At 43.4% G+C, this 16,776-nt stretch overlaps 1 protein-coding gene across 5 annotated transcripts in view; it reads right to left on the bottom strand.

Annotated features, from left to right (window-relative positions):
• Window positions 1–281: 281 nt before the first annotated feature.
• Window positions 282–16,776, bottom strand: part of TNFAIP8 (TNF alpha induced protein 8) — a 114,942-nt gene continuing 98,447 nt past the window's right edge. For 4 of the 5 annotated variants that reach the window (XM_082724158.1, XM_082724160.1, XM_082724157.1 and 1 more), the window contains one exon: window positions 282–1,925. In XM_082724158.1, coding sequence (XP_082580284.1) covers window positions 1,360–1,925 — 566 coding nt within the window. In that variant the 3' untranslated portion in view covers window positions 282–1,359. Of the gene's footprint in view, window positions 1,926–10,614; window positions 10,987–16,776 lie in introns of those variants that run through there. The other variant, XM_082724159.1, reaches the window with a different exon arrangement.

Genomic DNA, 16,776 nt, shown 5'->3' with positions numbered 1-16,776 from the left:
TTAAACCAGATCACAACCTCTGGAATTTTTAAGTTGTAGGCTCTTCCCTGGTGAACTCCTATTGCAATGTCAGTCTTCTGGGAGGCAGGCAAATTCCAGGCAAAAGAGTATGTTAAATCATGGAAATAGCGCCAATGCAAATATTTAGGGCTGGGATTTAAGTCTATTGTTTCCTGATAGTTGCTCAGCAGGTTTCTGGTTTTTTTTTTCCCCCAATAAAATAAGATCTTTACTTTATCATTCACATGCATAAAATTATATAGAAACAACACACAAAAGGCTTAGAATACAAATATTCTTTGGTTTACTCATCAAGATAGCAAATAACAAAATAGCAAAAACCTTATTAGTTAAATAAAAAAGTGACATTCTTTATTTACCTATCAAACCTTATTCAATGTTGAAATGCATTTATTTTCATTCTCATGGCCCACAGCAATATGTTTTCTTCCTTTTTGGCCCTTTAAGCCCCCCTACATTATTTGGATGAGCTCATCTCTAAAATAAAGATTGTTGTACTTAGTATTGCTCATTTTTACAAGAACCATCTAGATTTTTCCTTGTGTCTCTTACAGCTGAAACATATACTAAAAGTGGAGAGACCACCAGCATTTTCAAGAATTACCCCATTTTCAAAGTACTACCGTTGGTACTAAAAAACGGGACTCCAGTCCCGAAATATATTTGTCTATTAGACATTAGTCACGACGTCAAATAGAGCTGGGTCCTACAATACTGACTTCTGAGAAGCAGTTTCCTGTTTTTCTGAGTGTTCGATCTGACCGCCTTCAATTCTTGAATGTCTTAATTCTTGATGTAGACCCAATTCTTAACTGTCAGTGACAAAATCTTTAACAAAGGAGCATTGAGCAAAAGGGACTTGAAAATTAAATCATCTCAAAGGCAGCAAGGAGAGAAAGAGAGGGTTTTCAGCTTTTTAACCAAGGTAGGGATACACAGCGAGGAATAATAGTGAATGAAAGTACATAACTTTCTACAGGTGAGAAATAGCCAACGTGCTAAAGACACAACAACTGACCCCCAAAAAACCACCTCTTGCAGTCTGGAGCTATCCATTTTTCTTTGTACAACTCTCTATTTGCATCACACGACCAGAGACACCTTTCCCACGATCTGCGAACTGTTAGGGAGGGAGCATTTCACCAGAGTTTTTGGCAATCTGCTTTTCTTCAAATAAAACAAGCTGCATAAAACATTACTGACGACGTCGGACGCCTGAGCTGGGCACCAGTCTTTCAGAAACATAGGTCACCTTTAAAAAATTCGTTTTTCCTTCATAAATCAGCAGTGCTCCGTTTTCAAAGAAATTACGAGCGGTCCCAGTCTTAATGCACACGATCAGATGTTCTCCTCGTCCAGCATTTTGTTGACACCATCGCAGAGTTTTTGTAAGTGGGGCTTAAAATTCCCAAAGGGGTTATATAAGGCCGCTAAGAAATCACAATCTGAGAAATGGTCAAAGACGTTATTAACCCGTCCGTGCGACTTGGCCGTGAGATGACGCTGGATGATCTGGTGAAGCATCTCTCTGCACTCGTTCAGCAGGCGGGATAACACGTTCCGGTCAAAGGTGTACTCCACCTGGTGGAAGCTGACCACGGTCATGGCCAGCTGGTGAACTTTCTTCTTGAATTTCTCCATCAGCGCCAGCTCGTCTTGGTTGAACTGGTTATTTCTGTAAAGGATGGCCAGCTTGATGACTGTCTTGATGAGGTTCTTAATGATCTTCTCTGCCTCCTTCTTGTTCTGGGTGTACTCCTTGGTCACTCGGTAGAGCTCATCCAGCACCTCGCTGCTTGTGTCATCGATGAGGGTGGTGGCGATGGATTTGGACACCATCTTCCCCAAGATCTTCTTTTGTGCCTGCACGGCCAGGTTTTTGGAATTAAAGACATCTGTGGCCACTACAAAGAAGCAAATTAAAAAAAAAAAAAAAAACAGATATTAAGGACGATGTTCCTTCTCATTTTTCCACTATATGGTTGCCTTCCACCTACTGACATTGGTTTCTGTTCAGAAAAGGCCTAAAACTTTACTACACTTCTGGGCATTTGGTTCTCCTTCCTTTCATTCCTTCTTTCTTTTCCTTTCTTTCTCTTTCTTTTTAAAAGATTTCATTTACGTATTTGACAGGAAGAGACACAGAGAGAGCACAAGCAGGAGGAGCGGCAGGCAGAGGGAAGAGCAGACTCCCCACTGAGCAAGGAGCCCCATGCTGGACTCGATCCCAGGAATTAGGACCCGAGTCGAAAGCAGACGTTTAACTGACTGAGCCACCCAGGCATCCCAGGTTCTCATTTCTGAAAAGAACAGGTTCTTTTGCATCATCATTAAGGTCTCCAGTTACTCAAGTAATTTATACCTTCTGTTATACACTCAATACTTTGTTTAGCAGTTGAAGGAGACAACCTTTCCAAAGATAACTTTTTCTGATTATAAAAACATTACGTCTCATGAGGCAATGAAATATTATGCAGTTTCCTCCAGTTGAGTTTTATAAGAAATACATCAAAAATATAAAATCAACTCCACAACTGTCCTCTGGGCACCAGTCACCAAGAAAACTTAAAGGAACACGTTTAAATGGAAGAAGGATAAATAGCAAAGCCACACTAAGTAGCAAATTCAAGAAAGCAAATCAAAAGGAGAGCCCTGCTTTTTTTTAAATTTCATTGCCATTCTTTTTTTTTTTTTTTAAGATTTTATTTATTTATTTTTCAGAGAGAGAGAGCACAAGCAGGCAGAGTTGCAGGCAGAGGCAGAGAGAGAGGCAGGCTCCCCGCAGGACAAGGAGGCTGATGTGGGACTCGAACCCAGGACCCCGGGATCATGACCTGAGCCAAACGCAGCCGCCCAACCAACTAAGTCACCCAGGTGTCCCATGGTTTTTTGTTGTTGTTTTTTTAAGATTTGTTTATTTGCCAGAGTGAGAGAAGGAGCACAAGCAGGGGGAGGGGGAGGCAGAAGGATAACCAGACTCCCTGCTGAGCAGGGAGCCCCAAGCAGGGCTTGATCCTAAGAACCTAAGATCAGCTGGAGCTGAAGGCAGATGCTTAACCAACTGAGCCACCCAGGCGTGCCCAAAGGAAATCCCTGCTTTATTTTTTTATTTTTTTTTTTAAGATTTTATTTATTTATTTGACAGAGAGAAATCACAAGTGGGCAGAGAGGCAGAGAGAGAGAGAGAGGAGGAAGCAGGCTCCCTGCTGAGCAGAGAGCCCGATGCGGGACTCGATCCCAGGACCCCGAGATCATGACCTGAGCCGAAGGCAGCGGCTTAACCCACTGAGCCACCCAGGCGCCCCGAAATCCCTGCTTTAAACGTCAGCTGCAAAAAATCGAATTTCCTAAGACACTTGCCCGCCCCTTCCAGTTCAGCCTAACCAGCCTAGATTTCAACTCCCAGAAGTTAAGACTTAGAAAAGAACAGTCATTCTTTGGAGAGCTCATTGTCTTTTGCTATTTCTGATGAACGGCTGTTGTTCGTTCCCTTGAAACATTTACATACTCTGTGGAAATAGCCACACTTTCATGAGCTCATGAAATGTGCTCCATGAGTAAGACACTGTGGAAAAGCTGAGGCTCAGAGTTGGCTTTTGGAATTATCATCACTTAATTTGACGGAGGTGTAAGATACACGTAATAATCGTTGCACATATTAAGTATGAAACGCCGTGTGATGCTCTTAGCTTACAGCTGGTCAGTGAAAATGCTCAATATATACTTACTCCTCAAACCAAGTTTAATTTTTTCCCTAAATATCCCCCCCAGGACTCCCGACACTCTGTGCATACTTCTCCACCAAAGTGTGAGCTTTCTTTCTCGCCTTCTGGGTCCTCCAAGCTGGAGTTTTAGGGGTCTCTATCCCCACTCTGGGGGCCCAGACCTGGATATTTGAAAGCAGTCATTTAGTAATGAAAGATAAAGAAGACTAAAAGTACAGATAGGTGGGAATGAGTCAGGGCATTAGCGATACACAATTCTTTTTTTTTTTTTTTTTTTTTTTTTAAGATTTTATATATTTATTTGACAGATCACAAGTAGGCAGAGAGGCAGACAGAGGGAGAGGAGGAAGCAGGCTCCCCGCTGAGCAGAAAGCCTGATGTGGGGCTTGATCCCAGGACCTTGGGATCATGACCTGAGCTGAAGGCAGAGGCTTTAACCTACTGAACCACCCAGGCACCCCCACAATTATTTCTAGTTTGGACAGGCTAGTGGCAGAAAGCAAAAAGGCAGCTGCTTCCCAATCCAGGTTGGGAGGGCATCTAAGAAGAGAGACTCCCTCCAGGGGGGCTGTCATGTTCAGTCCCACGCTCGGGCCAAAGTAGCTCGTGGGATACAACTCAGGTAATGCTAAGTGTTTCCTACTGACCAGGATGCCATTCATTAATATAATGGCCACATGCCCTGAAGGAAAGGCTTCCCTGAACCATAACCTCTGTCCTCATGGATGTCGATATCTAAACATCTGAAACATGAACTGAAATTGCAGAAGAAGAACCGAAATATATTTTGAGAAAGAAAAGGAAAGCAAAAAAGCATGAGAAACGGCCAACGTGTGAAGGTTTCCAAGCTGTTCCAGATTTCCATCGGTTGCACCCAATTCTATTCCTTAAAGGTTTGCAAAAGAGTGCATGGGTTAATCCACATTAAATCGTTTGTATCAAAATAACGGACACACGTAGTTACTGTTACCACATTAAGACCAGGGACCGTCTTCCGCTGCAGAACTTAGGAGATGGATTTCAATAAATAAAACCGATTTATACAGGAAGGGATACCCCCCACATTTCAGATCCATGGGAAATAACAACGATCTCAGAAACTCACATAAAGTTGGAAGGTTATTCTGTGTTGCATCTACTAGGGCCTGACACGATCTCCCAACATCCATCTGGGATTTACTACAATGTCTATTTGATGGAAACACTGTACACTATGAAATCACCGGAAACAGTGAGAGAGGAGTAAAAATCCTCTGTGGTCCTCTCTCCAAGACCGGATTTGAAAGTCTGCACCTCTCTTAAGCTCCTTAGCTCATTGAACCTCAAAGTTCCATTTGCTTTCAAACATAAAGACAACGGGAAACGTTCTTTCATGTAGTAGCCCTTGAACCTCCCACAAGAGAAAGTGTGAAAAGCAAGGCCACGGCCAGCAAGATTGCTCCCAGTTTAGCAGGAATGGGTCTCAACCAGGACGGAGAAGCTGACTTCTGAGGCTTTCCCAGTTGTTGCCCCAGAGGAACTGCAGACCCTGCCTTAGAAACACAGCGGCCACTTCCTCCTTTCGTTCTCTTCTCTGGGTTATGTCCAGCTTGGTCATCTTTGAAAAAGAAGCTGAAGCTCTTTCTCCCCCTGCACAGGGAAGGCAAACACGCAGAGGATTTCTTTCCTAGCATTAGTGAAGGCTTCCTTGGAGCCAATAGGGGGTTGCAGCTGAAAACTGCAAGCCAGGGCTGTGTGGTCTGTGATCATGCAATATGATTTTTTTTCCCCCCTTTAACTGCCTTTAGCCATTCCTGCTCAGGCTCATTTGTCAGCTCTGCACCCTCTACCAGATCCCTTAAAGGCCTGCTGTATCTCAAGGCTAGTCCTGGATCACATTTTTCTCCTCTGCTCTACCTTACCCTCATGTGAGCTCTTCCACTCCCGTGGCTTCAGGTGCCCAAACTCCCACACTTAGAACTCACTCTGACCCCTTTCTAGGACTCATTTAGCAAATGCATTCAGGGTTTTCCTTTTTCTGGGCTGTTTTGCAGGCATTCCAAATGCACCATGTCTAGGATGGAATCCTTGATTCTCCCGTGTCCCCAACACAGTCCTTCTCCTTTCTGCCTTCACGAATAGCAGCCCTTCCAAGCATTTGCTCAAGCGAGGGGTCAGGGGGAGCCTGGCCATCCCCCAACACAACATCCTCTCTTTCTTGCCCTGCCCATGACCAAGAGCCTTCCATTCTCCCTTCCCTACTTCCCTCCCTCTCCACGGGTACCAGCCGAGTTCAAACCCCTTTCCAATCTCTTCTCACTGAGCAACCAGAGCCTTTCAAAATGTAGATTAGAAAAAGATGCTGACTTCCAGTCTTTGTGAACCAACACACTTACACACTTCCTTGTTCCTGACATCCTCCTCATTTGCCTAAATTTTGATGGTCTGCCTCTCCTCCCTAGACAGTAAGCTCTCTGTGAGCCCAGATGATACATCCGTGCCCTGGGTCACCCTCTGGGCCCCCGTGTGGGCGCCTGCTCCATGGCACTTCTTACAGAAGAGGAAGCCCACTTCCCCTCTCCCTTGGCCCCACTTAAACACTTCCCTATGAAAACTTGCTGGCCTGCAAAATGAGTTTTAGATATATATGTTGGAGGGGGGGGAGGTTATTTGTTTTAAAAGCTAGAGAAACAGGGGCGCCTGGGTGGCTCAGTGGGTTAAAGCCTCTGCCTTCAGCTCAGGTCATGATCTCACAGTCCTGGGATCGAGCCCCGCATCAGGCTCTCTGCTCAAGCAGGGAGCCTGCTTCCTCCTCTCTCTCTCTGCCTGTCTCTCTGCCTACTTGTGATCTCTGTCTGTCAAATAAATAAATAAAAATCTTAAAAAATAAATAAATAAAAAGCTAGAGAAACAGGTATTTGTTTTACCTAGCTAGCTATATGGTTTTCTTCTCTCGCACTCAAGAGTGTAGTTTCTTTTACTGTCGTCATTCAGGTCTTTGTTTTTTGTGTTTTTGTTGTTGTTGTTATTGTTGTTGTTTTTTAAAGAATACAGACTCGTTGCACACAATGAATAAATACTGGAGGGCAATAATACAAATATTTAGTATAAAAGCCAATGCAGTGGTTTTGCCTAGCATCTGAGCCCTCTGGCTACAGTAGAAGATCAGACACAGGGTCCACCTGCTCCAAGCCCAGAGAGCTCTATGTTTAAACATGTAACAGAGGGACAGATGCAAGGTACATCCTGGGACGCCACAAAGAGTTGAAAATATGGTTTCAGTGTTTAATCAAGATGAATTCACTTGCGGCCCCTGGGGGGCTCAGCCGGTTAAGCATCTGCCTTTGGCTCAGGTCATGATCCCAGGGTCCTGGGATGGAGTTCTGAACTCGTTTTGCAAATGCATTCAAAGTTTCCCTTTTCCTTGGCTGTTTTGCAGGCATTCCAAATGCACCATGTCTACAATGGAATCCTTGATTCCTTCGTGCCCCCCAAAGTGTTCCTTCTCCATTCTACCTTCATGAATAGCAGTCCTTCCAACCATCTGCTCAAGTGGGAGGCCTGGCCGTCCCCCACCACACCATCCTCTCTCTTGCCTTGCCCATGACCAAGAGCCTTCCATTCTCCCTCTCCCCACTTCCCTCCATCTCCAAGGGTACCAGCCTAGTTCAAACACCTTTCGGGCTCCCTGCTCAGTGGGGAGTCTGCTTCTCCTCTCCCTCTGCCCCTCCTGTGCTCTCTCTCACTCTCTCGCTCTAGCTCAAATAAAAAGATGAAATCTTATTTAAAAATCTTTAATAAAAAAAAGAATTCACTTGTGTTTGGAAATATGTACACCCTTGACTAAGGAAAAACAATGTCATATATCAAAAACATACCAAGAACTGCCACTGGCAAGAACGTTGTATAGAAAGAGATGTAAATGCTATTTTATGCCTACTTATCTTTGGGCCCTTCCTCTATATCTCTGTATCTCCTGTCTTGGTTTAATGAAATCATCCATGTCTGCAACTCTTGCTGTAAAGCAAATTGATATTCACGGAATTCCAGTTTTTAGCATCAACAACTCTAAGTTTGGAGATAAATGCTGTGTAAAAATACACTGACCCTTGTGTATAAGGGGAAGAAATGGGCTCATAAAACAAAAACAAATACAAAAACAACCCCCCCAACCCCGTACGAACTTATCCTAAAATGAATTAATGAAAATCTATAGTTTGCTGAAATTAACAGTTCTCCAGAATATTATTGCAACTAAGACACTGCTCGTCCAGTGAAGCCCTCAGGTAACTTTCCTTACAACCTCACCAGCAAGTGAATAATTTCATCACCCATCAGATTTGTTATACTTGGAATTTCGAAGCAGTGACTGCAGATGTCCATGGATGCCAATGCTAATCCCCGCCTAGTTAAACTCTGATCCAGCGGACCCAGTCTTAGGAAAGATGGAAAAGAAAACAATTTAGAGAGCATGTCTGGTTGTTGTGGGGTGTTAATAAAAGTTCCTTAAACAAATATATAAGACCTTAGCTCTCTCGTACCTGAGTAACTCCGAATCTAAATGTGGCTTAGTAAGAAACAGTGGGGATAAGGAAGTGGTCAGAGCAAAGTGTAAACAGTGTCCCAAGAAGTCAACAGGCTAAGAGTTGCCTTCCCTGCCTTGTGATCTGGTGAGCTCCAGTGGAGAAGCCAGGAGTCCTTGGAATGGCTGGCGAGGGGTCTGTGACACCAGATCTCCACACTCAGAATTCCCCAAGTAAGAAACTCCTCAACAGGAGAGAGAAGAAACAACAAACAAGAAAAAAAGAGAGGGAAAGTGCAGGGAAGGGGAGAGAGTGGCAGGCAGCAGAGGCAACAACCATGAGAGCAAGGGCGGGCCCCCTTTACCCAGAGAGGAGACACATACCAGACAGCTGAACCCTCAAATCAGCCTTGGGTCACACAGAAGGAGGCCCTGACATAAAGAAACATTGTCTTAGGAGGATCAGCACACTTGGAGTCCTTCACCTGAAACTAAAGGCAGATTCTGGTGTCTTTGTATTTTCCTGTCCCCAAGTGGCTGAAGACCAAGAGTATGCATCGTCACAGGGACAAGCTAGAGCATTCACTTTGGGTCTCCTACCACCTCCAGAAGGAGTACACCCTCACTTTAAAAGGCAACATAATAGGGATGCCTGGGGGCTCAGTGGGTCGGGCGTCAGACTCTTGGATCTCAGCTCAGGTCTTGTTCTCAGGGTCTTGAGTTCAAGCCCTGCATTGGGCTCCATGCTGGGCAAGAAAAGGAAAAAAAAAAAAAGAGGCAACATAATAAAGAAAACACATGTTAGGGAAAATGGTGACTTTGAAATGGGCCGAGAAAGCGAAAAAGGAAAAAAAAAAAATCACTGGGTGGCTTTTCAGTAGAGAACCAGGAATCATAAAGTATCCTGTCTATTCCAGATTCCTTTTACTGCTCTTCAAGGAGCGACTCCATAACTGTACAACTGTACAAAACTGTACAACTCCATACTTACAACCTACAAATTGTACAGACTAGCAGTACTACAAATGCCGCTTGTCCCTAGAGATACAAATCCATTTTTTCCAGGGGACGTGCAACTGAGTCTTCATTTTCTTGTTTGCCTGTGCCCTGCTTTGGATTCTCCTGAACCAATTATAAGAGCTTACTGGTTCCTCATTAATTAGTGAGTTTCGTTAAATCTTTGGCACGCCCATTTTGTATTTTTGGGAGAGTCATGAGTTTACCTTTTAAAAACAACTTTCAATGCCTATTAGAATTTTTTCATCCATACCATTTAAAGTAGAAAAATTGCAGCATAAACCTTTAGCATACTAGTGAGAATTAATATACATTTCCTGTAGTAACTCATTCCACCAGGCGCCTGGAAAAGAAGGATGTACTCATAAAAGTCCAAAGATTCTATATCTAGTGGTTCCAGGAACTGCCATACCACTCAGGGATACAGCTGAGACTCGGTTTCCCCAACTGTCAGATGAGAATAAATGATGCCCAGTTCTGGGAACTGTCCCAAAAGGACTGGACATAGACCACCTAGCGGGGATCTCACCCAAAGCCTGGCACAGAGTATACTTCTCCACAGTTTTGTTGGAAGAACTCAACAAACTAAACTTCGAATACATTCTGAAGCTTTTGAATACTGAATCACATTTGGTCAGAATTAATCAACTCCTTCTGGACAAAATATGCAGCTGAGAAATGCAAAACACCAGATGGTTGTGTGAAAACAGAGACCTCACAGAGACCTCAGTTTAATAAGGAGTTACATTTCCTTTTCCACGATGACAATATATTAAGGCTTTCTCATGGAATTTCTCTTTTTTTAAGGTGTTGAATCTCTTGTTCACATCTGATAGGTAGTGTAAGGGTATTTTGTCCAAAACAAACTGACCAATGGAGAACAAAATCGAAGACAAGAGGAGAGAAAGCATCACTGCCCGTGCAAAACTGTGCAACTGGGAGAGATGCAGAGCAAATGGACCCAAAGTAAAGTCAAAGCAAAAACCCACAACTGGCCACCAAGATTACCCCAAAGAGCACAGCATCTCCTGAGGAGTCTGTGAACCAGAGAACCAGCAACCCAAAGGCAGGGCAGAAAGCCAAGTAAGAGCAGCATGAAGTAGACAGAAGGCTCCAGCTTAGGAGTCGCGAGTTGTAAATTTGAGTGCAATTTAATTCTTAGAACCTCAGTTTTCTTATCCACTAAGCGGGACCTCATTTCAAGTCAGTATGGCTTGGAGGAGAGTTAATGAGTTAGGAATCCGAAAACACGCAGCCACAGGCTAGGATTGTGACCACAGAGACTTGTTCCCTTAGTTAATACCCACTGAAATGGAGGAGCAGGGATTCAAACCCAACCTAGACACTCACTGTGTTCTCTCTCCTCGTAGGTCCCGATGTTCCCTGTTTTCCGAATTTGTAGACAAGAGAAATTACGTCCTAAAGAAAACACTCTGAAGCCTTTCCCTGTGTGATCTCGGGCTGTTTCTGCTGTTTGAATTCTGGAATCTCTTCATCATGATTTTAGGATCAACTCCACGTCCTTGACTCCTGTGGCTTCGCGGTGTGATGATTTTAAAATTGAAAATGTAATTTCCTGAGTCTCAGCCCCTTTAACTTCATATTAGACTTCATCTCTGCTCCTCTGCAGTCAACTTGCCAAAGAAATCGTGCGATGCCTTGATTTTTTTCTGCATGGCATAAACTCTGGCAAGATGTCTCTTCTGCCTCTAGCTTCACCCAGTACCAGGATTGGAAGAAAGGCTGGCGATATTTATATGAAGTAGACCCCAAAGAATGTCTGTCTTGTAAATATTAGTACAGATGATACAAGAATAGAAATGACTTTTGTGGTTACCCAAAGTCAGACTGAGAAGTTCATGGTCACGAGGACTCACTGGCTAGCTACTGAATTTTGAATGTTTATTCAATGATCCCCAGAACCATCCAGAATCTGCATTATCTTATTGAAGCTTCACAACAATCCCAAGAGGGAGGTTGTTATTGTCCCCATTTTACAGATAAGGCCATTGAGGTCCAGAGAAATTAAGTTACTTTCTCAAGGCCATATTGTCAGTAAGTGGGAGAGATGAGCTTGGACCTAGATATGTTCAACTTCACGCTATTCTCTCAAGAGTTACATTACACGACACGAGCTTTTAAAAAGAGGCTTCTTCTTGAAGATATGGGAAAACCTAATATACTCAGCAAAGCAACATGAAAGGAAGGGAAAGAAAACAAAAGCAAGAGACTAGTTCTCCTCTGGTGAAGGAAACAGATTCCATATAAAGAAGATGAAACCAGCTGGGTCTAAAATAGCTTGTCTTTTCAGGGAAAACCCTGAGCAGTTTTTAAACATTTTAAAAGATAATGTTAGGAAACAAAAAAATATGCTTACACTGCACAAAGGCCAGATGTAAATAGATAAAGCAAAAAGTCTCCCAGCTTTGCCCTCCAACAATATAGCCCGGACCCCAACTCCTGCTTCTCAGAGGTGAAAAGTGTTCTTAGATTTCTGGGACCCTTTCAGAGTTGGGCTTTTTCATGCATAGACAAGAATACACAGAACAGATACTAAGCAGTATGAAGAAGTCTTACAGGCTTGCAATTCTTAAGAAACACAACTTAAAAAAAATTTTTTTTCACGTTGGCTCCACACCCATCATGGAGCCCAATGCAGGGGTTGAACTCACAACCCTGAGATCAAGACCTGCACTGAGATCAAGAGTCTGATGCTTAACTGACTCAGCCACCTAGGCATCCCAAGAAATGCAACTTTTGAGTGAAGACAGACAAACTGTGTGAGTGTCCCTAGTTCCATGCGAGACTGATACAAAATGGTAGCTGCTAGGGGGACATGGCTGTTAACAGCACTACGAGTCCTTCCATGAGCAATGAGAACGTAGTGAGCGTGAAACACAGATCTTTATTTAATGGAGGTGAACAAATGTCATGATTAGGGCAATCACAGATTATCATGGAAATGGAATACCTCTGAAAAGAGGGCTATTAGTCATTACCCCACGACAACAGACCTGTGACTATCCCAGGGAAGTTTAAGTGGTCACTGAAGATGATTTACGCACTGAAGACACTCAAATATTTAGGACCCAAGAAATTTCTTGGGAAACCTCACAAAAGCAGTAGCCAGCTTATCTTTCAAATTATGTTAAAAACAAAACAAACCAAAACCCAAAAAACCTAGCTCTTTAAGAAGTTTAAAAAAAGTCTAATGGGGAACAACATTCTCTCTGGTGAAAGAAATCTGGGGGACAGTGTATAATAAGGTACCCCTTAAGAGGCGCAAAAAGCATTAATAACATTAAAGTCTGGAGGATTAGTAAAACAGTCAAGAAACACCATAACTTTATTTACCCAAGTTTTCCAAATGAATTACAGAAAAGTCCCATATTTGTACAAATTTGTAGGATAAGGTTGGTGAAAACTACTGGCTAACAAATTGACTTGTTATCCCTCTGGAATGAATTAACAATTGTATTGTGCACATAGCAGAGGGCAAGACAGGTGGCTGGGCAAAGCCAGGCAATGTGAGCACAGACACCAGAGCCATACTGCATGGGATGGAAGTCTGGTTCTGCCACTGAGTGCAATGTCCCTGGGGCAAATTACCCAATGGTTCCATGCCTAAGTTTCCCCATGTGCAAATGAGGCCACCTAAGGTTTTTACAAGGATTCAGTAAGAGTGACCCATATAAAGGGAGAACATGAACCCAAAGACATGAAGCATTCCACAAAACTTCTGTTGAGTGTTTGTTATGTATCAGATACTATGGTTTCAATGATAAATACCAGTATCCCCGCTCCCCAGGCCCTCAGGGTGCCGGGGTGGGGGTGGGAGGTGCAGAACGCACCATGACTAGGTTTATAACAGGAGCCTGTAAACCTGCAACAGTAGCAAAGAGAGGGAACATTCATTTTGTAATCATGGAGGGAAGCTAGGTTTGAAAAAGTTATCACTAAAGGAGACTGACCCAAAACATTGACCTTGAAGGAAAAAAAAGAAGATTCTGCCTTCCAGAAATAAACATGACCATATTCCAGAGCTGATCTATAGAATCTGCCCCCCACCCCCCACCCCCCTCAGCTGGAGAGGGATTAACAATTCTGCCCAGGAGAGCTGTATATCTCCGGTCAGGAGCCCAAAGATATGTGTAGATCCCATAGATTTTAGAAAAACTGGAAACACTGAGTATAACATGTTGTCTAGGCCAAGAAAACTCACAGCACAAAGATGCTCCATTTTCAAGAGGATTAGTGGCAGGGAGGGGACATCTACAGTGGGTATCTGGGTCAGGAATGTCAATGACACAGGCCACCTGCCTTAGGAGAATCTAGAAGCTTCTTAGAAGTGCAAACTGCCCTCCCTACTGAATCAGAATCCCCAGACTACAATCTAAGAAGCTGCATTTATGAGAGGCACCCTATGTAGTTTGGATATATAAACACTGAAGTGTACTCCCAGAATGCTACACTATAAAAGGATCAGTCAGGGGGACCTGGGTGGCTCAGTGGGTTAAGCCTCTGCCTTTGGCTCATGATCTCAGGGTCTTGGGATGGAGGTCTGCATCTGGCTCTCTGCTCAGCAGGGAGCCCACACACCCCCCCCCCACTGCCCGTCTGCCTACTTGGGATCTCTCTTTCTATCTCCCTCTGTCAAGTAAATAAATAAAATCTTTAAATAAAATAAAATAAAGTGTTCAGACAGACATACTTCGGTCACACAGGCATGCTCTAAGTAGACCCTGTATGGATTTAATTCCCTCTCAAAAAATTTTTGCCAAAAAGTAGATGTGGGCTTGTGCACAGAATCCAAAGAAAATGTTTTAAGAATAGAGCTTATTGTAGTAAAGCCTCAGAGAATTTTAATGCTATGTCCAAGAGAACAGAGAAGTTAGTCTCTCTTAAATGTTACTTAAACCAAAATTTGGACAGGTCCTCACTCTATCACTCATACAGGTTTGAAATAAAATAAAAAATGTCCTACAAGCATTTATGCAAAAGTGACTTTAGTGAACTGTTCTTCTTTTAAATTAAGTGAACACTTCCTTATTTATTATGTTGGATTAAGATAGGTGATGGTTCTCTCTCTCTCTCTCTTTTTTAAGATTGTATTTATTCATTTGATAGAGAGATAGTGAGAGCAGAAACACAAGCAGGGAGAGTGGGGTAGGAGGAAGCAGGCTTCCCGTGGAGCAGGGAGCCCGAAGCAGGGCTCAATACTAGGACACTGGGATCATGACCAGAGCCAAAGGCAGACACTTAACTGACTGAGCCACCCAGGTGCCCTGGTGATGTTTCTCTTAAAGATTTTTCAATTAAGCTGGATTTATTTACACATTTCTCAAGGGCATGAAACCTTTCCACTATTGATAAAATCCCATCTTCTGCCAGAGTGTAGAGGAAAATCCTCTAAATAAGCTCTATGATTTTTTTATTTTTTTTTCTTAAAGATTTACTTATCCATTTTAGAGAGAGAAAAAGAGAGAGCACGAGAGAAAGCATTTAAAAGAGGCACCCTAAGTGGTTTGGGTGGGGCAGGGAGACAGGCAGAGAGAGAGAGAGAGAGAGAGACAGAGTATCTCAAGCAGACTCCCCGCGGAGTGCGTAGTACAGAGTGAAACATAGGGCTCAATCCCAGAACCCTGAGATCATGACCTGAGCCAAAACCAAGTTAGATGCTTAACCAACTGAGCCACCCTGGCACCTAAGCTCCATGTTTTCCCTCCCTGCGAGGGGCTCTGGTTCCTGATGAATATTTACACACATGCAGTGCTTAGAAAATCAGTAATGGGTTTTAAAATTCAGCACATTAAAAAAAAAAAAAATCCAGCACACAAGAGTGTAGTTTTGTTACTGCATCAGACCCCAAAATGGGCATCAGTAGTCCACGTAGCCCTTCTGGTTTCATCAGGTGGCTCTTGGTTAAATACTATGGACAATCAGACAATAAAAGTACAGCTGACATTTGTGTAGCACTCTGAACTTTGCAAAATACTTTCCCAGTAACACTTTTTGTGTTGATCAAACTGTTCTGGGTTAGTCCTCTTAGCACTTAACCCGGAGGCAACCAGGTGAGAGAGAGCCAAGATTCGGAAGTCAAAGGACATGTCCAAGGACATGGCAAAGTCAAGGTCCGCTGATTCAGCCTCAGGCACACAAGCGCTCCATAAGCAAAGTGCATCTCAATGGTTTTCATTGCTTATGAATTGTCCATCAAATGCCATGATGTGGCTGAGCCAGCTTTAGAATTCCACTTCTTTTCTTTTTCTTAAAGATTTTATTTATTTGACAGACAGAGATCACAAGTAGGCAGGCAGAGAGAGAGGGAGAAAGCAGGCTCCCTGCTGAGCAGAGAGCCCGATGTGGGGCTCCATCCCAGAACCCTGAGATCATGACCTGAGCCAAAGGCAAAGGCTTTAATTCACTGAGCCACCCAGGTGCCCCCCCACTTCTTTTTTTAAAAAAATATTTTATTTTTATTTATTTGATAGACAGAGATCTCAAGCAGGCAGAGAGAGAGGGTGGGGGAAAGCAGGCTCCCCTCTGAGCAGAAAGTCTGATGCAGAGTTCGATCCCAGGACCCTGAGATCATGACCCAAGCTGAAGGCAAAGGCTTAACCCTCTGAGCCACCCAGGCGCCCCTAAAATCCCACTTCTTAGAGCTTGTCTGCTTCCCAGGAGGAAGCAACTCCTTGAAAAGGAAAAACAGAAGGAGCACATGTCTTCTACAGTCGAGAACTCAGAAAAGCTATGCATCTCCCCACCCCCCTCCCTCCCTGCTTGATCTAGTCCAGCTCAGCCTTTACAAGCAGCCATGTCTACCATGGCTTTTCCAAATCCAGAGGCAGAAGGATCTCTCCAAATCTCCAAGAGAAAAAAAAATCTCTCCTTTTAATGTGATTTTCTGCCTTGTGGTTGAGTTAAATTCCAGTATTATCATACTTGATTATGATTCCTGTCCACTGAGGGAGCATGTCTGTTCATCTTGGTGTTCAAATATGCCCTCTGGCCGGCATGGAGTGACCTTTGTGGAACCTATCAATATTTTTTTACATCAATTCATGAAGATTTGTCAGGAGATCAATTCAATTTCACGTATCTAATGCTTCACAAATAAGTTTACTTGTATTTCATGGACAAAAACAGCCCTCCCAAGGAGACGTAAAATAGTTTTTTGTTTTAAAGGAGAGGAATCAGGGCACCTGGGTGGCTCAGTGGGGTAAGCCTCTGCCTTCAGCTCGGGTCATGATCCCAGGGTCCTGGGGTCAAGCCCCGTATTGGGCTCTTCGCTCTGCGGTGAGTCTGCTCCCGCCCCCCACCCCCTGCCCACCTGCCTCTCTGCCAATTTGTGATCTCTGTCAAAGAAATAAATAAATAAAATCTAAAAATAAATAAATAAATAAATAAATAAATAAATAAATAAAGGGGAGGAATCTACATAAAAGACATGCATTTTCCTTTTCTGTCTCCCGCTTTTCTCCTCTGTCCTTTGCCAAAACATACAGAATAACC

The sequence above is a fragment of the Mustela nivalis genome, assembly GCF_964662115.1.
Source record: "Mustela nivalis genome assembly, chromosome: 3".
Lineage (NCBI taxonomy): Eukaryota > Metazoa > Chordata > Mammalia > Carnivora > Mustelidae > Mustela > Mustela nivalis.
Note: the sequence above shows the minus strand (reverse complement) of the source record. Positions and strands in the feature narration are given on the sequence as shown.